At 57.7% G+C, this 24995-nt stretch overlaps 3 protein-coding genes across 4 annotated transcripts in view; 1 reads left to right on the top strand and 2 right to left on the bottom strand.

The window, feature by feature from the left end:
* The window catches only part of UPF1 (UPF1 RNA helicase and ATPase), a 36262-nt gene extending 33761 nt beyond the window's left edge, over window positions 1-2501 (top strand). For both annotated transcript variants that reach the window (XM_004277521.4, XM_012535922.3), the window contains exon 24: window positions 646-2501. The gene's annotated coding sequence lies outside the window, so the exon portion shown is untranslated. The remainder of the gene's footprint in view (window positions 1-645) is intronic.
* Window positions 1226-4651, bottom strand: GDF1 (growth differentiation factor 1). Its single transcript, XM_004277696.3, has 2 exons — window positions 4327-4651; window positions 1226-3666 (listed from the first exon to the last, which is right to left on the bottom strand). Exons 1-2 carry the CDS (start codon window positions 4649-4651, stop codon window positions 2879-2881), a joined length of 1113 nt encoding a protein of 370 aa, XP_004277744.1. The 3' UTR covers window positions 1226-2878.
* A 243-nt stretch (window positions 4652-4894) lies between these two features.
* On the bottom strand, window positions 4895-23093 carry CERS1 (ceramide synthase 1). The gene is made up of 7 exons (XM_004277519.3): window positions 22647-23093; window positions 20152-20311; window positions 15560-15740; window positions 13184-13345; window positions 12558-12705; window positions 12219-12328; window positions 4895-5035 (listed from the first exon to the last, which is right to left on the bottom strand). The coding sequence occupies exons 1-7, from the start codon at window positions 22893-22895 to the stop codon at window positions 4993-4995; spliced, it is 1053 nt and encodes a 350-aa protein (XP_004277567.1). The 5' UTR covers window positions 22896-23093; the 3' UTR covers window positions 4895-4992.
* Between the last annotated feature and the right edge of the window lie 1902 nt (window positions 23094-24995).

Genomic DNA, 24995 nt, shown 5'->3' with positions numbered 1-24995 from the left:
TGCCACGGTCCTCTCCAGAGAGAATCTTAGAGCTGCTCCTGGTGGGCAGCCAGGAAGTGGACGTACCCCTCGCCCTGACGAGGCAGGTCGTGAGGGTGGCGAGGGCCCCAGCTCCTAGGTGCACGGGTGCCTCGGGGTGCTTCTAGGTGCCCGCGAGGGTCCTACCTCATGGTTCTCCATCTGTAACAAGGCCGAGCAGGGCAAGCATAGGCCTGGGGCTTGCTCCTCTGCCCCTTCCTGACTGTGTGCACGGAAAGTGGGATGCAGTGATGCTGGGAGAAGGGGCCTCATGGTTCTCCATCTGTAACGAGGCCGAGCAGGGCAAGCATAGGCCTGGGGCTTGCTCCTCTGCCCCTTCCTGACGGTGTGCAGGGAAAATGGGATGCAGTGATGCTGGGAGAAGGGGCGTACCGCTGTTGAACAACACAGGCTCAGCAGCCTTAACTCTTGGCTGCCTTCTCTCCGGGTGGGAAGTCATTGGTCTGGGTACCCGGCCGGCCTCCGAGGTCATGTTTAACACATGAGGACGCAGGTGCCAAGTGGAGTCGGGGAGAAAGCCCCGTCCGTGCCTTCTGGGCCAGGCCCGGGAGCTGCCCCAGCTCCCACTTTCTCTGAAGCCTCTTGCCCTCCCTCCCTCCCCAACAGGTGGCAGCGGAAGAGCTAAGCTACGTGGCTTAGTCCATCAGCATCTTATTCTGGGTAATAAAAAATAAAAATAAATGGATACCTGTTTTCCACTGCTAAAACTGAAGCACCACTGTGAGCAACAGGAGAGGGAGAGGAGTACCCGAGGGAGAGAGGAGCCCGAGACAGAGCGAGCGCCCACTGCTGGCACGTGGCGGCGAGGAGACGGAGAAGGGAGAGCGGGAGGTGGGGCGGCCACGGAGGACCGCCCGCCAGCGAGCCCCGCCAGCCCCGCTCGCCGAGGAGCCCAGCGCTCGCCCGCTGCGTCCACACCTGGGTCTGCGACCAGGGCGGAGGGAGGAAGACCCTCATCTCAGAGTAGCCCTTTCCTCTGTTCTTTTCTTTCTTTTTCTCTTTTATTGAAAGGGGACTACGTTTTAGCAGGAAAAACTACGCGTTTCTGTGCTGAGCAGGCTCCTTGCGGTGGCGGCCGTGCCGGGAGAGCCCCTCAGAGTGGGTTCTGTCCACGCTGGCTCTGATATCGCCGCGCTCACAACTGCCTGTGTTCTAGGAGGGTTTTCATTTAAAGAAAATATGGTGGTTTGTGTTTTTCTGTTTGTTTTTTAAAGATTCTTTCAAAGGAGTACTGAAAAATATACTTTCCTGAATTTGTCTCTCAAATCTTAGTGGTGGACCTGGGAGATGCGAGAAGCTTCCAGAAACGAAGTTTAAACATGCCAAAACAACTCAAGATTAGGATCAACACCTGTGACGGGAGGAGGATTTTTTTTTTTTTCAGTTTTAGCTTCCAGCAGCTTCTCCCTGTACGTCAGGGCAGTGAGGGAGCATGGTCCCGGGCCGGGCAGGCGACTCCGTGGTCTCTGCTGGACTCCGAGAAGCAAAGCGCTTCCCGTGTGCCGTGGACTCGGCCCCGCAGGAGGGGCCTCGGGCAGGACTGGCCGTGAGGCCAGAGGGCAGGAAGGTGGCAGTTCCCTGGCCAGTGGCTCCTTCCCCAGGGTCCTTCCTGAGGATTTGGTGGAAAGCACTAGCCAGGAGGATCTGTCCCCGTTCCCAGGGAGGCTCCCACCGTCGCTGTGGCCAGTTAGGCTCACTGAATGCCCCATCCCCTCTTGTTCCCCCACCCTACCTGACTAGTTTGGAGCCCTTCTACCTGTGGGCACAGTTTTGATGAGGTGGGGTCATTTTAACTTTGGCGGGGAAAGGGGATACATTTCTGAAATAAGTTGGTTCTGTGCCGAAGGGCTTGAAGGAGTTGTCACATCACGTGGTACAAGGGGCCTCTGCCTGGGTCTGGGTTGCAACTTGCATTTATTGTTGCTGGTGGAGTCACCCCCAGCTCTTCGCACACCGTGACGGGGATTAGCCTCCCTGGCGGGACCTAGTTGGGGACTGTCTAACCCTAACCCTGCCTATCCAGGCCCTGATGACCCTGACCCCCAGCATCCCCCTCCCCATGTGCCTTATCCCAAAGCCTCCAGATTCCAGCTGGTACATGGGAGAGACGGGGGACACACAGGCCACCTTCCTTCTGGCAAGGCCTCTTATTTATTACCATTGCTGTAGTGCTTTCGGTTCCCACTTCTTTTGGTAGCTGCATAGAGTTTGGATAGGTTTTTGCTATGACCCCTTGTGCACTGTCCCCATGGGTGACACCCACCCACCCTGTTCTGTTCCTTGGAATGCTTTGCCTCTGCTTTGTGCTGTTTGCTTTTTTCTCCACCTTAGCAACAGTTGCTATGAGTCCCCCAAATCAAGAAGCATCTGTGCCAAGGCAATGTAACTTTTTGATTTTCGGTCAATTTGTTTTAACTTCTTTTGTCACCAATAAAATCTTAATAAACAGCTCTGCATTCACACTGGGGCTGGATAACTACAGGGGGTGGCAGAGCACTTGGTTTGGGGTTCTGCCTGGTTGGGGGTGGGGGATTCGGAGCCACCTCAACGGCAAAGCTGAGACGGGCCAAACCTGTGCAGCAGGGACGGGAGTGGGGGAATCTGGGCCTACGCAGGGTCAGTTCCTGGGGCCCGGGTACATTAGACGTTGGGCCCTCTAGAGATGGGTTCTGGGAAGGCTGCGCCGGCGGCGTCACTTGTAGGACCTCCACCCACCATCCTGGTGGTCGATGGTGATGGACATAGCTGCTTCCCTCCCCACTCCCAGGTGACGAGACCCGAGAAGGCAGCAGAGCGGACCACGCAGTGTTTATTGTTGCCCTCTCCCGCCCGCCCCCGGTCAGCGGCAGCCGCACTCATCCACCACCATGTCTTCGTAGTGCCGCAGTACCACGTTGTCGCTGTTGTCGAAGAAGAGCACGGAGATGGGCGACAGGCGCGCGGGCACGCAGCAGGGAAGGCCGGCGGCGGCGCTAGGGGCGGCCGCGTGCATGAGCGCGCGCAGCACAGCGTGGTTGAGCGCGGGCGTCCCGCCGGGTTCGGACAGCGCGGCGGGCAGCCCGCACTTGCCCTGGCAGTAGTTGGCCAGGAAGCCGCGTGGCGCGATGACCCAGCGGTGCCAGCCCACCTCACGGAAGCTCACGTAGAGCCGCCGCGCGCGACACGCGCCCCCAGGGCCGCCGCCCACTGCGGGCTCGGCCTCGCGCCGCGGCCGGGCCAGGGGGTGGCACAGGCGCGGGTCGAGAGTCACCAGCAGCAGCGAGGCCTCGGCCAGGCTCGCGCAGGCGGCGGGAGCCCGGGGACGCAGCGCCAGAGTCAGGCGGAGGCTGCGCGGCGCCGAGGTGTTGCGGGCCCAGGCGGCGCCCAGCAGCTCGGCGCGCACCGGCATTCCCAGGGCGGACACCGCCTGGCGGAGCACCACCTGCCCGGGGCCCGCGCCCGCCGGCGCCACGCTCAGCTCCCAGCCGCCCGCCGTCCCCGCCGTCGCCTCTGCAGCCGCGAAGCGCAGCTCCAGGCGGGCCTGGCTCGGGCGCTCGGCTGGCTCCACGGCCGACAGGTCGAAGACGACGGTCCACTCAGGGCACTGTCCCGCAGCTGAGGCGGGCTCCGGGGGCCGGGCGGCCGCGCCTGGGGAGGAAGGGAGAGGGCTCGGCTGGCGCTGGGTCCCCACTCGGTGCCGACCGGCCCGCGAATGGGTCTTGGTTGGGGACAGCGGGGGAAGGTGAGCGACCGGAGCTGGGGGTCGCACCATCTGTTAGAAGGCGTCAAATGGTGTGAAGCGGGGGTGGGTGAGGGAGATGGAGTGGGGGCAGGGCGTCACTTGCAAGGAAGAGGCCCCGACCAGTGTAGGGCGGCCAGCCCGCCGTTGGGGACATAGGCGGGGGTGGGGAGGTGGGGGGGGGGAAATGAGCGAACGCATGGGTCTAGTGGGGAAGCAATGCTAGGGCGGGTGGCATCTGCAGGAAGGCATCAAGTGGTGTGAAGCGGCAGAGGGGGTGGGATGGAGTGGGGGCAGGGCTTCAGCTGCAAGCAAGGGGCCCTGCTCGGTGCAAGGGAGCCTGGCCTTCGGATCACTCCCCCACCCCATCCCCTGTCCCGGCAGGTGTCCACGCGGAGGAGCTGAGGGAGTTCAGAGGCCCAGGTTGCTTGCGGGCTGGACGGGGAGGGTGGCGACCCTCAGGGCTCTCCGGCCTTCCTCACGCGCCGCTGGAGGCTCGTGGCGGGCTCGGGGCGCCCAGCGGGGTATCGGCCTCCCAGACCCACGCCCCCAGCGCAGACCCCACTCACCGCGGTCCGGGACGTGGCGCACGATGTTTCCGGCGACCCCCAGCTCCTCCACATGGCACGGCCGCAGGGTAGTCCCCAGGGGCGTCCTCCGAGGGCCCGCCCTGGCCTCCTGGTGGTCCCGGCGGCGGAACAGGCGCCACATGACAGGGGGTACAGGCCGGGACTTGGGGGCGCCCCGGGGCACGTCGGGAAACCCGAGAGCCTGGAGTAGGGCGGCGGCGGGGCCCGGGGGCGCGGGGGCGCGGGCCGGGGGTGACGAGGGCAGAAGCATGGCCAGTAGGAGAAGAAGGACGCGGCGGCCCGGACGCCGGCACAGCGGTGGCATCTTCGTCACAGGCGGCGGCCGGGCGAGAGCTCAGGGGTTGCTGGGCTCCGGGACCTGCGGGCTGGGGGCGGGACCGGGGTCCCTGGAAAGACCTGGGCCAGGTCAGGGTCTCGGGGGGCGTGGCCGCGATCCTGAAGTCGAATAGGGACCAATCGCGGGGGCGGGGTCTCGAGGGGGCGGGGCAGGGGTTCCGGGAGCGGCCAGGGCGGGGTGGGTTGCGGCGGGGGCGGAGCCTGATAGGGCCAGGGTACAGGGGGCGAATGGGGGAGCCGCGTGGCTGGTCCCCGAGGGCGAGGTTGGGTGGGGCTGGGTCCTGGGCGGCGGGGCCGGGGTCGAGGGGTTCAGAAGCGCTTGTCCTTAACCAGTCCATTCCTCAGCGGCTTCCTGCGAGCCAGAACCGGCCCAGGTTAGCCTAGGGACCCCACGCCACCACGTAGCGCCTCCCACCACCGTCCCGCCCTCCTTGCCCTCCTTTTCCCAGCCCCGCCCCATTCTTCCTCCCAGCCCACAAGGCCAAAAGACCCTGCCATCTGCCTGCTGGGCAAGTGGTCCCTGCTCCTTCCCACAATTAAACCCTCCTCTCCCCTCCCCCCTGGGCCACCCGCGGCTGCTGGAGGGCAAAAGTCACCTACCAACCTCTGCCTGATTTAAGCCCATCGCCTGGACCTGGACCAGCGCTTTATCCTCCTCCTCTCCCAGGGAGGCAGAACTGGCCAGAGCCCCCGGCTATCCCACCGGGCAGGCTCCTCCCCAACTACAATGGCCCTACCAGGAAAGGCTTCCCAGCCCATGATTCTCCATCCACTGCCCTCTGTCTACACCTGCCACAGCCCCTTCTTTGCTTCCATGTCCTTAAAACAAGTTATGTAGTGTTTTAAAACGAATCAGTACTGTAAGATCCCAGAGAAAGACCCCTAACGTCTAAACAACGTTCATGGTTTGCATATTTCAAACTGTCTACAAAGATGTCTTCTCCTGCACCTCAATTTTCCAAAAATGTGCCACCGAGATCGCTCCCATGTGCACTTATGATCTCCTTAATTCCATCTTCCCTGCCTGTGTTAGTGGCAGGTCTCTGGGGTCCCGACTGGGAGGGGACCTGCACCCTGGGGATCTGCCCAGGCCCACCTTACTGGACTCAACAGGTCTACCCCTGCCCCTCACCGCTATTGCCATCACTTGCTCGGTGTTGTGTCCTGTTTAACTGGCCAGCCTGCTGATGCCAAGACAGCATCTCCCCGCAGTCTTACGGTCACGGCCATTGACCATTCCTATTCCCACGTATGAGAACTCTTCGTGCCTTTGCACATGGTCCATCAGTCTCTGCTAAAGTGAATTCTACAGTCTAGTTTATGTACAACTGTATTAAGTTTTCTGAGCCAGTAATATATTCTCACGGTCTAGACCTCAGAAAGCATAGAAAACTCACAGTTCAACCGAGCGGCTCCTAGGGATCTACCACCCTTTGACTTCTGTGTATCCTCAGATACTAGCATATGTGCATTACTGTACCCTGCAGCCCTTTGGTCTGTGGAGCACTCTAGCTCAGAGACCGTTCCATATGAGAACATAAAGACTTTCCTGGAGAAGATGGTCTCAGTCACTTTAGTTTGCTCTTCCCTGGGGCTGGAGCCACTGGATGCCCCTTCCTGGGAGCACACCTCCCGCCCTCGGCCCACTTCTCCGTGGGCTGCTGTTTTCTCTCGCTGCCACCGCGGGAGCCCTTTATCTGGGAGATCAGAGATAAGCCCCCCGTGGACCTCCCATCTGTCCTATATCTTCAGCTTTGCCTGTTGGTCTTTTAGACAGAGCAGAGGTGGGGTTCCCAGCTTCTTGAGTCTTCTCATAGTTCAGTTGCTGGACGGCACAGTCTCTCATTTCGACTCTTTGATTGCACAGCTTCCATTTCTGCATCAACATCTTTGATGCTTTGGGAGTTTGCACTGGGGGCTCATGCGAGATAAAGATGGTTACCAAGCAAGCGTCCCATCGACAGTTCTTCCTTCCCTCCCGGGATGCTTCTTTGCTAAAGTTTGATGGGCTCAGCTCTGTTCCCACTGTTTTAATTCCTATACTTCTATAGAAGGTTTAATACCTCCAAGGATCCGTACCCCCGCCCTGTGCCTCTTTATCAGAGCTTTCCTGTGGTGATTCTGGTTTGGTTTTCTGCACAAGCTTCCAAGTGCCCCCTCCCTCCTCAAAAACAGTGTATTTGCGGGGGAGGGGAGTACCCAACTAGGGCAAGATGGCCTCTCTGCAGAATCAGATTTACACTTTTTCGTCTCAGTGCACCACAGCGGGAAAGAGAAAATCAGGACGAGGGTGGAAGCTGCAGGGGGATGTGGGCAGGCAGAGACTCGGGTGGATTCTGGATGTTTCCTTGAGGATAAGGCGGAGAGGGAGAGACAGGGGGCTCCCTAGGGTTTTGCAAGGTTTTCACCCTGAGTTGCCATCAAGTGCGATGGACAAATGTTCACGAGAGGTAGTTTGCGGTGGGAATGGGGGTTGATTCTGGATATTTAGAAGGTGCTTGGAATGTCAAGCAGACACTGACACAGACAATGGCACTCAGAGGAGCACTGTGAGCTGGGAGAGAAACTTGGAAGTCGGGGTGGATTAAGTGAAAGGGCCCTGGGAGAGGGGGAGGCCAGACGCAGAGCAGGAAGGCACTAAAAAGTGAAGCGGGAGCCCACGTGCCGCAACTAAGGAGACTGCGAGCCCCAACTAAGACCCAGTGCAACCAAGTAAATAAATATTTAAAAAAAAAAAAAAGAAAGTGAAGCAGGGAGCAGAGGCAGACTGGCGATTGCAAAAGGAGAGGTTGGGTTGGGTATGGGGTTTCTTTTGCGGGGGTGACAAAAATGTTCTAAAACCGCAGTGATGGTTTCACAACTCTGTGAATGGACTAAAAACATTGACTTCTACACGGCAAATGGGCAAATTGCATGGTGTGTGAATTCCATCTCAATAAAACTGTTCAAAAAAAGGCGGGGGGGAGTGACCACCAGATTTGTTTAGCATCAGTGGAGCGGACAGGAGTGGTCTCGGGGTGGTGGGGGGAAGACCCCAGAGGGAGCTGGGTTCGAGAAGGGAGGAGAAGGGGGTGCTGGACTGTAAGCGGAGCGGAGAGAGGAGGTTTCTCTTCTTGATCAGAATGTCCCTGAGCAGGCAAAGGGGTGGATGTCGGTGGCCCGGGACGGTGGCCTCAGAGGGAGATGGACCATCTACCAAAGCAGCCAGCCGGCACTAGAGGGTGGATGTCCTCATCCGGCTACCCCTGCTTTCCTGGGGACACGGAAGCCAAGTCATCGGGTGAGGGGACAATGGTGAGGACAGTTGGTGGCCGAGGAGAAGGAAGAGTCTCAGGAGATCAGGCACTGCCCAGGCATCGCTGAGGACCCCTGGCCCCCATTAGAGCTGCAGCAAGGACCAGATGTGCGGGTCATGGCTCTTCAGATGCAGCGGGGGCAGCTGAGAGTGTCACGGAGGAGAAAGCCGGTGTACGGAGGGGTGGGGTAGCCTCGGGCAGGTCAGCAGACCCAGAGCGGGGTGAGGGCCCCCGATGGATGGCGGTCCCAGCAGCCCAAGAGAACGATGGGGGCTTCAGACCGAGGTCGTGACCAGGGTGCAGGGGCCACTGCAGGGGGCCGAAGGCAGAGGTCCAGGAGGGGCCCCATGGAGGGGGTTCAGAAGAGAGAACCAGCAGGAGCAAAGAAGGCCTCAGTGCTGCTTTGCCACGTGATTTGTTCTCCACTCCGGGGTCCTTCAAAGTGGTTCTCAGTCATTGTTTTCAAATCTAACTGCATTTTCATCATACATGGTCTGCACGATCCTGGTTCTGAGCAACTGAGGTTGCCCCTGGTTTTTTTCAATTTTGAGAAGTGCTCCGGTGCTTAAAAAGAACATCTGTTCTTGCTTCGGAGCTGCCTGATGAGGAACGTGGACTTTACCTCCTGTGGTCCCATCTCGCCACAGTTTAGGGCTGCATCATGCGGATCCTTTCACATCAAAAATTACACCTGACTTTCTCCTCCTGTCTTTTTACTTACAACTTTTAGTTATCCTGGAGTTGAAGTCTTTTGACCAGGTCAGAGGTGGATTTATTTAAAAGCCCAGTCGCGTAATTGTCATGATTATTCCATGTGTGTTTATTTGCATGCGCAATAGTTGAGATTCTACCCTCATTCTGCATTACTTACCCTGCTTTTTCTAGCTTTCCTTTCCTGCATTTACTTTGTTGTACCTGTTTTTGGTTCCATTCTCCCCTCTACACCCTAACAGTGTTAACATAAATACTCAATATAGCCCAAAGGTAAGCCCTACCCTCCTGCAAAATGCAAAGCCACCAATCCTGTTTCAATAATATTAAATATTTCAGCTCTAATTTTTTAAAATCTCTCAAATTAGGCGTTAAAAAATTTTTTTACCCAGATGTGTATCAATTTCTCTGCTGATCTATCTCTTGGGGTAGTTTTCTGAAATATTCTCCTAGAGAAGATCTGTGAATGGTAAGCCTTCTTAGTTTTTGTTCCTGCGGATATCCTTTTTTTTTTTTTTTTTTGGTGGGGATGCTGGGGACCAAACCCAGGATCTCATGCAAGCCAACAGGTTTCCTTTCTCTTGAGTAACTGTTTTTAAACTTGTGTATAAGAGGCCCGGTTTCTTGTTACTTCCTTTCAGCATTTGAGGTGATATCTGACTCCAGTCTTCCAGCTTCCCTCGTTGCTGTTAGTCTGTCACTGTTTCGTAGGTCATCTCTTCTTTTCTGTAGCTGTTTCACATTTCACTATGATGTGTCTGGGGCCCGGATGTCTTTGTATTCATCCTGCTTATGATTTATGTCTTGTCACTTTCTGGAAAAATTCTCAGCATTATGTCTTCTCATGTTGTCTCTCCCTGTCTATCTCTCTCCTATTAGGACTCAGCCACATAATTCTTACTATTCTAGCTGTCATATTTTCCATTTGTTTAGGCTGCATCCTAGGTAATTTCTCCGCCGCTTTCAATTCACTGATTCTCTTTTCAGCTGTATCTAATCGTTGGCGACTTAACATCTATAATAGGTTGAATGGTGGTCCCTAAAAGGATATGTCCACATCCTAATCTCTAGAACTGTGACTGTGACTCTATTTGGAAAAGGAGTCTTTGTAGATGTAATTAAGTGAAGGAATTTGGGATGAGATCATAGTGGTCTAAATCCAATGACAAATGTCCTTATAAGAGCCAGAGAGACCATTTGAAGACAGGAAATGGAGATTGGAGTGATGCAGCCACAAGCCAAAAAACATCTGGAACCCCCAGAAACTGGAAGAGGCAAGGAAGGATCCTCCCCTAGACCTTCAGAGCAAGAGTGGCTCTGCTGACACCTTCATTTCAGACTTCTGGTCTCTAGAACTGTGAGAGAATAAACCTCTGTTGTTTTAAGCCCCCTAGTTTGTGGTACTTTGTTACGGCAGCCCTAGGGAAGAAATATATTTAACATCCAATGCTGTTTTTCATGGTCTCTCATGCCTTTTACATTTTTAATAAACTTTTCATTTTAGAATAATTTTAGATTTGCAGAGATAGCATAAAGAGCTCCAGGGTAGCCCTTGCCCAAGTCTCCCCGAACGTTAACATTTTATATCTCCACAGTGCATTTATCACAACTAAGAAACCAATGCTAGAACATTGCTATGAGCTAAACCATAGACTTTATTTGAATTTCACCAGTTTTTCCACAGATGTCCCTTTTCTGGTCCAGGATCCCACATTGCATTCAGTCAATCTGAGCTGAGACGGTTCCTCAGTCTCTTGTTTTCCATGACCTGACGATTTTGAGGTGTCCTGACCAGCTCTTTTGTGGCACATTCCACATTCTCATTGCTTTTTATCCCATCTTGTTTTATACCCAACTGTACTAACTCTAGCCATCCTTAGGGACCAGGTTCTGCGGGTGGTGCCCATGGGGCCAACCATGGCAGCGTGTCCCCAGTCCCCTGTCATTTCTGTATGGAGTTTGTCCTTTGCCATCCTAGTGGGAATGCTGTCATTTGGGGCTGGAGGCGCCAGCCTCCCAACTCACATTCTGGCTGGACATTCTTGGGGGAGACAGAGCAGGGAGCAGGGTGGAGCTAGGTGGTCTGGCTTGCTCTTTGCCTTGGGCTCTGCGTTTACAAGGACATCTCTAGGAGTTCACTGTTTTACAGCAGAAAGGTCTTTCAGTTTTAGATTTAGCCAAGCAGGTGCCTCCCCAACCTCACCCCTGGAGTTCTCTTTAATCACTGCTTCTTCTGGAAGCCTCTGAGGGTTGGTCAGACTCCTTGGTGAGACCTCACTGACCTCTACGCGCAATTCCCAACTCAGGTTCGCTGGACATCGACAATCCGACACCCTCAAAACTAGACTCCCAACCCCCTACCCCCACTGGTGCACATGGTCCTGCCCTGAGTCCCATCTCGGTAAATGGCAGCTCGAGCCAGAGGTCTTGGGTCATCTTTGAATTTTTTATTTCTATTTCACCTACATCCAAAGCAAGTCTGGTTAGTTCTACACCAGAGTTGGGATCTGACCACTGGGGTGACCTCACCTGCGGCCCAGCCTTCTTGTGTCCACAATCCCTGCTCACCTGCCTGACTCCCCTCTAACCTGGGCGCTGGCTTTTTGGCTGCTCTGGCAATTCCCCCAGTTCTTTGCTCCCCTTCTCATGTCTTTCAAGGAGATTTTTAAAAAATCTCTGCTTCTCTCATCCTCCTCCCTGCCCATTCTGACCCACACCTCACTGCACTCTGAGCCCACTGCTTCCCCGAAACCATCTTTCCCAGGTTGGTCACTGATGACCTCCCAGGGGCCAAATCAGAGGGTCTGCTGGGGAGCGCCCTGCGAGCCTTCAGCAGCCCCCATCTCACTGCTGCTCAACCACTCCTCACATTGACTGTGAGGCGCTGCACACCTTGGACCCTGCTGGTCATCCCAACCTGCCTCCATTCACTCCTGGGGCCCCTCCAGGCCAGGGGCTTTGGGCGCCATCTGGCTCACATCCCAGGGCTGGCAGTCCCGAGGCCCCTACCTCCAGGACGGTCGAAGAGGCCCCTTTGGCTCGTCATCCCTACAACTCCCACCTGGGCCCGAACCCCCGGCCCCATCTCCTGCTTGGCTGACCAGTGGTTGCCCCACTGGACCAGGGAGTATTAGCCCGAACAGAGCCCGGGCTCCCTGGGCCGCCCATGGCACCCCCTCACCGCCCCCTTCCACTGCCACCTGCTTAGAGGTTGCCGTCAGGCCTGGAAAACAGCTGCTCCTCAGCACTGGGCTTGGCCCTCACGGCTCCCACCACTGAGACCCTGATTCTCACCCCTCACCTCTCTACCCCCACCCTCCTCGCTGTCTGTCCTGACAGCATCTAACTCTGTCGCTACATCGTCCATGCCTTTATCGCAGTCTCTCTTTTGGATGCAGGCTCCGGGGGGGCCAGCGTCGGCATCAGCCTCATCCGCTGCCGTGTCTCCGGGGCCTACCCACAGAGCGCGCTCGATCAGACAGACGTGGTTAAGGAATGAACTAGGGCTGGGGGCCCCTCCACACTCACTCAGCTTTGCTGGGCTTCGGGCTCAGGGCCTCTGCTGTGTCATATTCCCGCACATCCTTCAGCTCGCGCACCTGGCCCGTCAGCACCTTGGCAGCAAAAGCCACGATGTACTGTGGGAGGGGAAGGCACAGGTGAGAAGAGAGCCCCGTCCCCGACCTCGCTGCCCTCCTGATGGCTGGGTGCTCCTGCCACCGGCCCTTTGCACGTTGCCTAACATGCCCCTCCTCCCTGGGAGTGCGTGAGAAGGGCGTGCACCTGGAGCGCCCCTTGGGGACGGACCGGGACAGGACTGGCATCTGAGAAGAAAGGGGTGGCGAGGAGCTGTGAGCACCAACTCACCAGGAACCAATAGAGGTTCATGAGCGTGAGCAACAGCAGGAGTGCGTTGAAGAAGAAGTAGAAGGGGATGTCAGGCACCGACCGCAGGCTGCAGTAGCTCGTGGCATACAGGACCTTGAGCGGGAACCAGTAGAGGCGGAACCAGAACCTGCAGAAGGGAGGGGCGCGTCGAGGAGGCTGTGGGGGAGAGGGGGAGGGGGAGGGGAGCCCCCTCCCTTCCCCCCAGTCCCTGTCCTGTCCCGTCTGGACTCATCCATCTGCCCCTGCACATCCTCACCCATCCATGTCTCCTTACCCCACCCTTGTTCATTCCTGCCCAGCTGTCTCCATTCCTGTGCTGCCCTTTCCTGCCCAGCTTGCTTATTTCCAACTCGTGCCCTCTGCTGTCCCACCAGACCCCGCCCACATCACCCTGGCCCTGTCTGGCCCCTCCCACCTCACCAAGCCCCCACCCACCTCACCAGGACCCACCCCTTCCCTGCCCACCCGCCTCTCTGGGACCCACTTCCTTCCTGCTTGGCTCCACCCACTCTCATAAGCCCCACTTCCTTCCCGGCCTGGCCCCGCCTACCTCCACCAGGTCCCCTCCCCTTCCACTAGGCCCGCCTCCTCCCCTGCCGACTCACCAGCTGAGGCTGAAGCTGAGGCAACCCAGGTCTGCAGCCAGGGCGTGAAGCCGGTGGTGGGATCCCCCGCGGGACTTGAAGTAGACATTGAGCTTGGTGAACTCCAGCTGTACGTCACTGATGTCATGCAGGAAGAGCACAAGGATGCCCACCTTGTGGTACCTGAGGAGGAAATCGGGAGAGGAGAGAGGGCTGGTTACCCTGGGACCCCTACCCGCACCGAGGCTCCCAAGCACAGGCCCCCTTGGCCACCCCTCCAGGCTTCCTGTGGGTCTGTTCAGAGCTGTCCTCCCTGGCCCATCTGCCCTGCCCATCCCCCCTTCACAGGGCTAGGTCAGCAGTAACACCCAGGCTGCACCCGTCCTGTGGCAGCCACACCCCAGGCTCAGGAACCTCCCTGGAAGTGCCCTCTCTGATCCTTCCTCATCTCTGTGACCTCTGACCCTCCATGACCCCTGACCCTCACAGGCCTGGGTCATTCTGTGTCCAGATACTCCACACTTTCAACATGACTGCCTCACTGATGCTCCCAGGTTTGTACATTTAACCTGAACACTGCTGCAAACTGCAGACTTGCCTGGGAAAGGCCGCACCCCCACCAGGATCTGACGAAGGCTGGAGCCCCGTCCCTATCCAGCCTTCCGCCTCACAGCTGCGTGGTGCCTGAGTTCAGCCTGGATGTGGCTGTGCACCTCTGTCACCGTCTTCATGCCCACTCTGCCCTCCTGACAGCCACAGGCTGTTCTCATCCCCTAACATCCCTGGTGTTCCCGGAGCCTTCCTTCACCAACTTTCAGTCTCGGCTCACCTGTCACCCCTGACCACCCCACCTCACCTCACCACCTCTGCAGTCCTTATCTTCCGACTTGAATTTTCCATAGTGATCACCTTCAAACAGACTGTTAGTTCTTTTCTTTCATGGTTTTTTTTGTGGGGGGGTTGTTATCTGATTCTACCCTCTAGAGCAGGGCTGTCTAATAAATTTTCAAGAATGATAGGAATGTTCTAAATCTGCATTGTCCAATACAGGAGTCACCAGCCACATCCTGGGCTGAGGTACAGAATGTGTGATTTTATTTAAGTTTAATTAAAGCTGACATGACCACCTGTGGCCAGCAGCTACTGTGCTGGACGGCACAGCTAGTCCAACAAGAATAGAATTTGAGGGGCTTCCCTGGTGGCGCAGTGGTTGAGAATCCGCCTGCCAGTGCAGGGAACACAGTTCAATCCCTGGTCCGGGAAGATCCCACATGCCGCAGAGCAACTAAGCCCGTGCGCCACAACTACTGAGCCCACATGCTGCAACTACTGAAGCCCACGCGCCTAGAGCCCACGCTCTGCAGCAAGAGAAGCCACCGCAATGAGAAGCCCGCACACTGCAATGAAGAGTAGCCCCCACTAGCCACAATTAGAGAAAGCCCGCGTGCAGCAACAAAGACCCAACACAGCCAAAATAAATAAATAAAATAAATAAAAATAAATTTTAAAAAAATGAATAGAATATGAGCTGTATATGTCGTTTTAAATTTTCTTTTTAAAAAATTTTTTTTTGAGTTTCCATGTTCAATTTTTATTTTTTTAATATCTTTATTGGAGTATAATTGCTTTACAATGTTGTGTTAGTTTCTGCTGTACAGCAAAGTGATTCAGTTATACATATATATATTCTTTTTCATATTCTTTTCCATTATGGTTTATCATAGAATATTGAATATAGTTCCCTGTGCTATACAGTAGGACCCTGTTGTTTATCCATCCTATATATAATAGTTTGCATCTGCTAATCCCAATTTCGTTTCAAATTTTCTATCAGCAGCGTTTAAAAAAAAAAGTAAATAGGAAGAAGTAAAATTAATTTTAATAATATATTCCAATTGACTCAGTATACCCGAAATGTCGTCATTCAACATGTAAATGACATAACAAAGGGACTGAAAGATATCTTCACTCTCCTTTACCCTTGGAATCAGGGTGGCTTTTACACATACAGCATGCTGTGGTTTGCACAGGCTCTGCCTTGAAGCACTATGACCACGTGTGGTGGCCACAGTGGGCTCTGGAACATAACGTTTTGTCTACTGTGCTCACGGCTGTGCCCCCAGCAGCACCTGCCACATGGCAGGTGTTCAGTAAACACTTGCTTTGTGACCCAGCCAAGGTTGCCATCCAGGAGGAGCTGGAGGGGGACAGATGGGGTGGGGGCAGGTGGTGCCTCTCTGCACCTGTTTTGCCCCATCACTTCAGAATCTCTCTTCAGAAACCTCTCCCACGGACACCCCCATACCCCCCACCCAGGCATCAGCCTCTGCCCTGTGCCAGCCTCTTGCCACTGCTCACGCCAGTGCCCTCCACACTCCTGTCCCCTCCTGGACTCACCGGAAGGCATAGGACGAGATGATGAGGACCAAGGTGACCACATGGTGGATGAGCATGACCACTGAGTCCTTGCGCCAGGTATCCAGGTACAGCGTGGCGTAGATGGAATGGCCGTAGAAGCTTCCCTGTAGTAGGTAGGCAACTGCGATGTCCCGTGGTACCGCCATGCCTGTCTTCCAGTCTGGGGAGGGCCAGACCGTGCCGTCAGGGACCTGCAGGGCCTCCGGGACCCGCAGGCGACCCCGAGCACTCCCTCAAGCCGCGCATGGGTCCTCTGCATGCTGGGCGTGCCACGCATCTCTGCAGCTGTTCTGGTCGCTGGTTTTCTGTTACCCATTCTCCACCCATCATTGTTTATGAATAGGCATTACTTTTTAGAACAGTTATAGATCTACAGAAAAAGGTGCTCCTGCCCTGAAATTGGTCCTTTGCAGAATTTCCAACTGTTCCCCAGGCCCCCTTCCCCGTCTTCTCTTACCAGGCTCGCTCAAGACACCCGGTCCTGGGTGCCGCCCTCCCAGCAAATCCCCAAACCGATGGAGGCTGCCACCTGCCTTGCTGTGCCGGCCAAGCAGCTGAGGCAGAAATCACACACTTTCCAACGCCCATGAGTGCGGGCTCTCCCGCAGAGCGGGCCCGGCTCCACCTCCCCTCCTGCAGCCACCTCCTGCCCCCTGCCCCTGCACATGCGCCCACCCGCACTCAGGCCTCGTGCCTTTCCAGGGGACATCGCTCCCCCCACCATCTCCGCCTCCCCTCCTCAGTCCATCACCGAGGACTCTGCCCGAATCGACCTAGAACTCCAGACTGTGCCCTGCTGTCTGCGGCTCCTTCTTTGTCCATCCCCCATAACGGCCTCCCTGGGCTCCATCCCCGGTCTCCTGTCCCTCCCCCTCCAAGCCTCAGTGATCTGGAGCTAGACCTTCAAGTCCCCCTGGAGGCCAGCTATCCCTTAGACGCCTCCTATGCTGCCACCTCAGTGACAGCCCTTCGTCTGTACCCTGGTCCTGCCTGCAACGGAGATCCACTTGGACCTCTATCTGGGGGTCCCTCTTCGGTCCCCACCTCCACTCACTTGCCCTGCCCCCACTGCCCCCACCCTGGTCCAGGTACCGTCATCTCCTCCCAGCGCTGCCCCAGCTTCTCCCGGCCTCCAGAGCCTATTCCCGACTGTCCATTCTCCCCACAGCAGCCTCGATGGCTGTGAATACACAGACCCCATGATCTGGCAAGTCCACTCTTGGCCTGTGCCCAAGGAAACTGAAAACAGGGACTCAAGAGACCCCCGTATACTCATGTCCACAGCAGCACTAGTCACAATCATCAAAAGGGGAACAGCCCAAATGTCCATCAGCAGGTGACTGGGTACACAAAATGTGGTAAATCCACGTTTCGTGTAGCCACATCATGTGGAATATTATGCAGCCCTAAAAAGGAAAGAAGCCTTGACACACACTACAATGTGAATAAACCTCAAAAACATCATGCTGAGTGAAAGAAGCCAGACGCAAACGGGCACATGCAAGCACATACCAATGATTCCGTGCATGTGAAATGTCTATAGAACAGGCAAATCCATAGAGACAGAAAGCGGATTAATGGTTGCCAGGGGCTGGGGGAGGGGGGATGGCAAGCTGCTAACGGGGACGGGTCTCCTTTTCGGGATGATGGAAATGTGCCGGAACTAGATAGACACGGTGCTTGTGCGACACTGTGAACGTGCTAAATGCCACTGAACTGCTCACTTTAAAATGGTGAAGTTTTAAAAGTTGTGGTAAGAATATATATAACATAAAATGTACCACCTTAACCATTTTTAAGTTTAGTAGCACTAGGTATATTCACACTGTTGTGCAACCAATCTCTAAAAGTTTTTCCATGTTGTAAAACTGAAACTCTGTTCCCATTAGACACTCCCTCTCTGTTCCCCCTTCCCCAGCCCCTGACACCCACCATCCTACTTTCTGTCTCTATGGATTTGACGACCCTAGGGGCCTCACATAAGTAGAATCACACAATATTTGTGTTTCTGTGACTGGCTAAAATGGTTAATTCTGGGAATTCCTTGGCGGTCCAGTGGCTAGGACTCCGTGCTTCCATTGCAGGGGGCATGGGTCCAATCCCTGGTCGGGGAGCTGAGATCCAGCGAGCGGCACAGTGCGGCCAAAAATAAATAAATAAATAAAATAGAATGGTTAATTCTATGTTATGTAAAGTTTACCTAATTAAAAAAAATGCAAGACACCTGACAGATCACTCATCCCCCACTTGAACACGTCCAGGGCTCCCCAATTGGGCTCAGTAGCAAAACTCACACTCCTGGCTGGGTCTCCCCCCACGTTCCGTGCATAGCCTTGTGGCAGTGCTGCAGTCAGCAGAGGGGGGCCTCCCCACACCTGCCAAGTGTCTCTGTCCCTCTTGAGAAGGAAGGGACGCGGAGGCACCCTCTGTGGAAACGGGACACCCTCTTTTCCACCTATCACACTGGCGAGACTGCTACAGTGGAGAGCACCCCCTCTCCAGCTTTGGGCCCCAGATCTGGGGCAGAGGGAAGAGGGCAGCAGATAATTCCCCATCTGGGCTGCGTCTGCACCTCCCTGCACGTTGTGGGGTGAGGTGGGCCGGGCTCTGTCTGTGGACCTCCAACCTCCTCTCCACACACACCCCGCCTGCTGCTCTGGCCTCTCCATGTCACTCCTGCCTCATCCCCCTCCCCGATCTCCAGGATCAGCCACCTGGGCATCCCACACCCAGCTCCTGGTCTCCCCCAAACCTGCCCCACCCTCAGCCCCCTAGACCCTGGGGCCAGCCCCATCCTCCTTCTCTCTCACACCCACCTATGGTTTGGCAGTGAATCCTATCAATTCTGCTTTCAAAACATTTCTTTTTTTTTTTTTTTTGCGGTACGCAGGCCTCTCACTGTTGTGGCCTCTCCCGTTGCGGAGCACAGGCTCCGGATGTGCAGGCCCAGCAGCCATGGCTCACAGGCCCAGCCGCTCCGCGGCATGTGGGATCCTCCCGGACCGGGGCACGAACCCGTGTCCCCTGCATCGGCAGGTGGACTCTCAACCACTGCGCCACCAGGGAAGCCCCAAAACATTTCTTAAATCAGCCACTTCTCTCCCCACCACAACCCTGTCCTGGGCAGAGCACACCGGCTCCTGCACTCAGCCCCACCCTTAGGTCGTCCTGTCAACGTCCCCCCTCTGCTCGTGGCCCTATGGTAAAGACCCCCACTGCTCCCACCCCACCTGACTGGGCTCCTTGCTGCTTCTGATCAGCCAGTAGCGTGTCTGTCCGACAGTGGCCTTTGCATTTCCCATCTGCCCCAGGTTCCTCCCAGTCCCCACTCAAAAGTCACCTTTGGTGGGACCATCCCCATCCCTGTAGAAAATGCCCTCCTCCCCACCTCCTAGACACCCCACATCCCATGCTCCTCTGCTCACTCAAGTTTCCTCATCTGCACTTATCACCGTTAACAGATTTCCTGTTTCACTTTAACAGATCTGTCACCCCAAAACACAGGGGTGGGGGGCTTTCTCTGACCTACTCACAGTTGTGTCAGCACAGCACCTGGTACACGGTAGGTACTCAGTAAGCGTGCCTGCAGAGAAGCAGCTAACTTGCAAGTGTGCTATCACAGCATAATTTATAAGCAGGAACCAGAGGCAACTCCATGCTCGAAACTTCAATTACAGAGAGAGAGTTCAATTACAGTTCATTCTCATAAAGGAAAATTGAATGACAGCTCAAACCTCCCCTCTAGGGATTTATGACACGGGAAATGTGCGTGTGTTACACGGGAAAAGTGGCCATGTGGGCAGCATGGTCACAAGACAGACAGGTGCAGCGCAGGGGTTCCATGCCCAGCTCCCTGGTGCCACCAGGAGCCCTCCCAGGATGTTTATATCACACGGCAGGAAACACGTCCATGTGTGTCCCTGATACACGGTCTGGGTGGTCAGCACAAGAGTAGAGAAGCCTGACCCCTCGTCGCAGACTGAGTTTTCTACATCGGCCTGCCGGTTGGTAACAGAGGACACTGCAGTCAAATTCCTGCCCATCCCACCCAGAGCTCAGGCCTTGATGACACCCACGTCGAATCCAATCAATGGATGCAGCCACTTCTCACCACCTTTATCTCCTTGCCAAGCTGGTCCAAGCCACACTGGTCCCTTGCCTAACCCCTGGGCCCAGCTCCCCTCCTTACCCAAGATTCATCTGTCTCCACATGGCAGCCAGAAGAAGGTTTTTTATAATCCACAAACCCATCCCATTTAGGACGAAACTCAAGCTCCTGCCATCCTCCTCCCGTCCCCATATTATCAAGCTCATGCAAGCCCCAGGGCCTTTGCACGTGTTGGACTGCTTGCCTGGGCCCACACAAGGGGTCCCCTCCTCTAGGATGTTTCCCTGAGTCCTGACAGGGACAGGTGCCCCCTTTTCTGGCCCCAGGGCCCCTTCATCGCCCTTGTCTCAGAGCAGACATCCAGCATGGGATGTCTGATGAGTGTCCAGCTCCCCCATGTACCCTTCTCTGAGTTCAGAACAGGGCCCTCCCCCAACCTGCCCCATCCCTGCAGGTCCCCTACCATAGAAGACGGAGGGTGGGTCGTGAAAGAAGGGGTAGTCAGTGCCGAAGAGCAGGTAGGTGCTGTAGCTCCAGGCGCCCAGGTAGAAGAGAAACTTCCAGGCGCTCTCAGGCATCTTGGCGGCATCTCTAGGCTGGAGGCGGCACCGCTTGGCTAGGGGCTACGGGTGAGAAGGCGGGCGGCCATCAGCACTGGTAGCCAAGGGCCACTCCTCCAGGGTAGGGAAACCAAGGCCCAGGGACTCCCCAGGCCAGGCAGTGCCGGGCCCGGTACCCACAGCCTCCTGGAAAGTAACCAGAGCCCACGTGTACCTGCCAAGGGCTAAACTTAGTGCCCAGCTGTCCAGCCGCAGCCGCAAGGGGAGGGGAGTGATGGGGGAGACCTGGGCGGAAACGTGAGGGGAGGCTGTGAGGGGAGGAGGGGGACACGTGGGTGTAAAGCAAGGGAGACCAGTGGGGTCAGTCCAGGGGACTGGGGGGCTTGGGGGGTCTCAGGGGGAGCTAGAGGTATGACAGAGAGGAAGAAGGATTAAAGAGAAGACTTGGAAGGGGCAATGGGAGTGAACTGGAGGGGAATATGGGGGCATCCGGGGGAACATGGGGGGCGGGAACCCTAGCAGTCCCCATGCGGGAGGAACTTGACGGGAGGGGGTGCCTCAGAGGAGGAACTGGGGAGACCAGAGAGGAACGGGGGCTGGGGAAGATGGGGTAGGTAGGTGGGGGAGGACATGGGAACTCAGGGGAGAAAAGGAAGAGAGGATGGGGCAGAGGAAGAAAGAGGGTCAAGGAAAGGACACCGCAGATGGGGGGACCTGAGGGGACAGCAGGCAGGGGACAAGAGAAGTGGGAGCATGCAACGGTGAGGCATGGAGGAATTTCAGGGACCCAGCGCCCCTGGAGTCCTGGGGGCAGAGCCTCAATCTCTCTGGGGGCGGGGCTCCAGAGCTGCCGGCCAAGCCCCGCCCCCCTCCCCTAGGCGAGGCTGAGGGGGCCGGAGCACCAACAGTCGCCATGGAGACAGCCAGAGCCAGCTCCGGTAACCCCTGGCAACCACACGACTGCCAAGAAGATGAGCTTTGGAGAACGAGGCAGCCCCTCCGCCCGTTTCTTGGGAAGGGCGAGCCACGAACTGGAGTGAGTGCCCGACGTCCAGGGATTCTAAAAGTGAGGGGCCCGTGACCTTGCTGTCCCCCACCCAGCTCCCTCAGGAACGTGGGGAGGAAGCCTGCTCCACCCTGGTAGTCCCAGAGCAACCATATCCCCCTCCTGGGCTCTGGCCCTCGTCCTCCTGGACCTCCCACTGCCCAGCTGGAAACTGGGAAGGTGGGGGAAGCAACAAAGCAAGATTGGGACCAGGGCTCACCTACGGAGGGGCCATAGTCATGCCTGCCTCCCCCTCCCTGGAGCAGCGTGGTGGCTGCGGTCTCTAACCCCCATGTGGGTCATATGGGGGTGGGAGTGGGGACAATGGCAGCCAGACAACACCCCATCCCTGACTTAACAAGGGCCAGCCTCTGCCCAGCCAGCAGAGAAAGGCCCCTTTGTTGGCTCCAGGCACTCTGTCCCTGCACCCCCTGCCACCTCCAGTCAGACGGGCGGAGTGACCCCAGCTGGTCCTCAGGGAAGTCACAGCCAAGCTTGGAGCCCAAACGCCTTCCAACAAGCTCCCATAGCAGCGACCCCTCCCCAAGGATGGGAGGGAGGCCAGGCGCCAATGTCACCCCACAGTCACTCTCCAGCTGGGGAGGTGGCCTTCCCAGGCTCGCCGGAAACTGAGCAATTCGGTGGCGACCCCTTGGAGCCCGCACAGTCCAGCTTCGCAGACCCAGGCCGTGCCACCTCCCCCCAAAGGCTGCGAACACGGCGTGGCCAGGGAGCCCAGGCCTTTGCATCCCTTGATCGGAGGGTGGCGCTGACTCCAGACAGACGAGCGGCAGCGACTGGGCAGCTCCTGCCTCTTCCCGGTCGCAGCGGACGAGCCAGTCCCGCCGCCGCACCGACCCCGGACACCGATCCGGTTCCGAGCGCGCCCCAAGTGACCCGGAGGCGCAAGGCACACGCAGCCCCTGTGCGCCGAGCCTTCCCTGCCCGTGTCCTCCGCTCTTCTATACCCAGCTCCGCTAGGTCCGAAAGAGTGCGCAGCAGACAAGGCCCTCCCACCGCCCGGGGCCCCCTTGTCCCGCACTGACCGGACCTGTTCCCCCACATCTTGAGCATCCTACCCTTGTCAGGGTCCCCACGTTCCAGGCTTCCCCCAGCCCGGCCACACCCCCACATCCACTCGCAACCCCACCCCGCCCTGGCCCAGAGGGGCACGCGGCGGCCCAAGATTCCGCGTCCCGAGCTCCTCCAGCCTGAGGCTCGCCACGTTCCAGTCACCCTGGTCCGCGGAGACATAAAGGGGCGCGCGGCAGCCCTGGGTCCCCGCCCCGGACTCCCTAACATCCCGGCCCCCCAGCCCGGGACCCCCACGTCCCAACCCCCAGCAGCACTTACCCGAAAGAGGCGCGAAGTGGCCGCCGAGCGCAGCGCGGTCCAGCCGAGTGCGCAGAGCGCCAGCAGCAGCAGCTCAGGAGGCGCCAGGTGCGCGTGCTCGGCCAGGCCGCGGCGCGCCAGCCCCCAGCCGCAGTCCGCGCAGCCCCGCGCAGCCGCCAGCGCACTGCCCCAGCCGCGCTGCACCAGCTGCGCGTAGCTAGGCATGGGCTCAGGCCCCGCCGGACCCGCCGCGGTCCCCGCCGCCGCCATGCCGCCCGCTCCCGGTCGTCCCGGCAGTCTGCGCCCGCCCACGGTGGCCGCCGGAGCCGCGCGCCCCGCGTCACGCGCCGCAGTTGGGCCGGGGGCGCGCTGGCCGTAGCCCGTGGGACGGAGGGGCGGGGCCAGTGCTAGCTCCGCCCCGCAGGGACGCGGGGCCGGGGCGCGCAGGAGCTGGGTCCCCCGGAGGCAGCAGCGGCGACCTCGGGCGTACAAGTCCTGGCGTTGTCGCGCCGCGTCCTGGAGGCGGGCCAGCGATCTGGCTCATTTTCTAGTGGAGGAAACCCAGGCGCGGGGGAAGGGGGAGGGGGCCACCGGGGGGGTGGAGGGGGTGTCTGCCTGGCGCCCGCCTGACCTGAACCCGAGTAGGGCCGCAGCGGCCCCGTGTCCCCATCCCTTGTCCTCGCTTGGATGCCCTTGCCCATCCTGGGCTCCTTCACCCCACCAGGCTGTGTCCGCAACACGGGGCAAGGTGAGCACCAGTAAGCCGTGCCCAGGACCAGCGATTCTCTCTTTCCCAGGCCCTCCAGCATGCTTCTCTTGCCCTGTCCCACACTCAGGCCTCACCATCCCCCCGCTTGAGGGCCACCTGCTGCTCTCTGTGACCCTGAGGACCTGGCAGGCCTCCCTGAAGCGGGTTAACACAGGCCTTCAGGGAGGCCAAGGGAGTGAGTGCCCATGTGGGGGAACTCAGGCTGGATCAAGACCATCACTTCATTGGGACCACCCCCCATGATCTTCCACTGTACACCGACCACGACCTGTGTCCAAAGCCCCCAATGGCCATCACCAAAGGCACCGGTCACCTCTTGGGGACATCGTTTCGCCTGCCACTGGTAGCCCTCATCCCAGCCCCAGGACTCCCGCATGCCTGTGCCCGCCCTTCTCCCCATCTAGGAGTCCTCCCACAGCCTTCCGAGGTGGGGGGAATCAGTGTGTGCCCTGCAGGAGCCAGGCTGGGTTCCATATGGCCACCAGCCTGACCTGACCTTCAGGTGCACAGGTGAAAACAGAGAGGGGGGGGTCAAAGGGGTCCTCATCCCTCCTCCTTTCCCTCACCCTCTGTCCTGCAGCAATCCAATTCTCCCCACCTTCAAATGTTCCCAGAATCCAGCCACTTCTCTGCACCTGTACAGCCTTATGCGACCCTCGGCCACCCTTGTGCCTCCTTCCTAGTGTCTCGGCCTCCTCCTTACCCTGCTCAGAGGCCAGAGGAAACCTACCTGTCCCTCCTCTGCTCACAGCCCTCCATAGCTCCCATCACACAGAGTAAAAGCCCATCTCCTCACTGTGACCCACAACCTATCCTCACGCCCTTCTCTCTCCATCTTTCTCCTTCCGTTCCAGCCACACTGGCCTCATAGCTGGAGGTGGCTCTCCAACACCCCAAAAAGTCCTGCCTCAGGGTCTTTCACCGGCTGTTCCCTCTGCCTAGAATGCTGTTCCCCCAGGTATTGGCAGGGCTCCTCCTTCACCAACTTCAGGCTTTACCTACAAATGTCACCTGCTTGTTGCATCTCCCTCATCCCCCCATCAGTCTTCTCCTTGGCACTTGTCACCATCTGTCCTGCTGTACCTCTTACTCATTATTTTTGAATGTGCACTCCATGTGGGCAGGGGTTCATCTGTCCCGTTAACTAATGCCACAGCCAGCGTGGCAAGCAGACGGGGGCTAAGGGGTCCCGGGCTGCTGGACATGCCCTCATAGGTCCAGTCGGGCCTGTGGGGCAGCCCTGTACCATCCCAACCACCCACCTCTGCCCTCCCGCCCAGGCACTATCTGGTCACTATGGCACCCATCAGTAATGGGAGAGGTGCCCCCAACCACCAGCCCCAGCCCAGCCTCGAGTTTCATTTTGGCAGGGCCCACATAGGAGGCTGCCAATGTGTGGGTACAGAGCGGAAACAGAAAGTGGCTCCTGGTGCTGGCAGCTGAGAAACAGCTCCCAGGCACCAGGGGCTCAGTGAGGGGCTGCCGAGGTCCCAAGGATGGCACCCATACCCTGCCCCACCTGAAAGGGCAGGCCTCTTCCCCAGGGAGCTCATCTCAGCCCTCACTCCCCCTACACACCACTGCCCCTGACTGATGCCCCT

The sequence above is a fragment of the Orcinus orca genome, chromosome 3 (genome assembly GCF_937001465.1).
Source record: "Orcinus orca chromosome 3, mOrcOrc1.1, whole genome shotgun sequence".
Lineage (NCBI taxonomy): Eukaryota > Metazoa > Chordata > Mammalia > Artiodactyla > Delphinidae > Orcinus > Orcinus orca.
Note: the sequence above shows the minus strand (reverse complement) of the source record. Positions and strands in the feature narration are given on the sequence as shown.

Coding starts and splice junctions, on each gene's coding strand:
- GDF1 (XM_004277696.3), bottom strand. CDS start 4,651: ATGCCACCGCTGTGCCGGCGTCCGGGCCGCCGCGTCCTTCTTCTCCTA. Junction 3,667..4,326: donor GCGCCACGTCCCGGACCGCG/GTGAGTGGGGTC, acceptor CTTCCTCCCCAG/GCGCGGCCGCCCGGCCCCCG.
- CERS1 (XM_004277519.3), bottom strand. CDS start 22,895: ATGGCGGCGGCGGGGACCGCGGCGGGTCCGGCGGGGCCTGAGCCCATG. Junction 15,741..20,151: donor CCCACCCTCCGTCTTCTATG/GTAGGGGACCTG, acceptor GGCCCTCCCCAG/ACTGGAAGACAGGCATGGCG. Junction 13,346..15,559: donor ATCTCGTCCTATGCCTTCCG/GTGAGTCCAGGA, acceptor TTTCCTCCTCAG/GTACCACAAGGTGGGCATCC.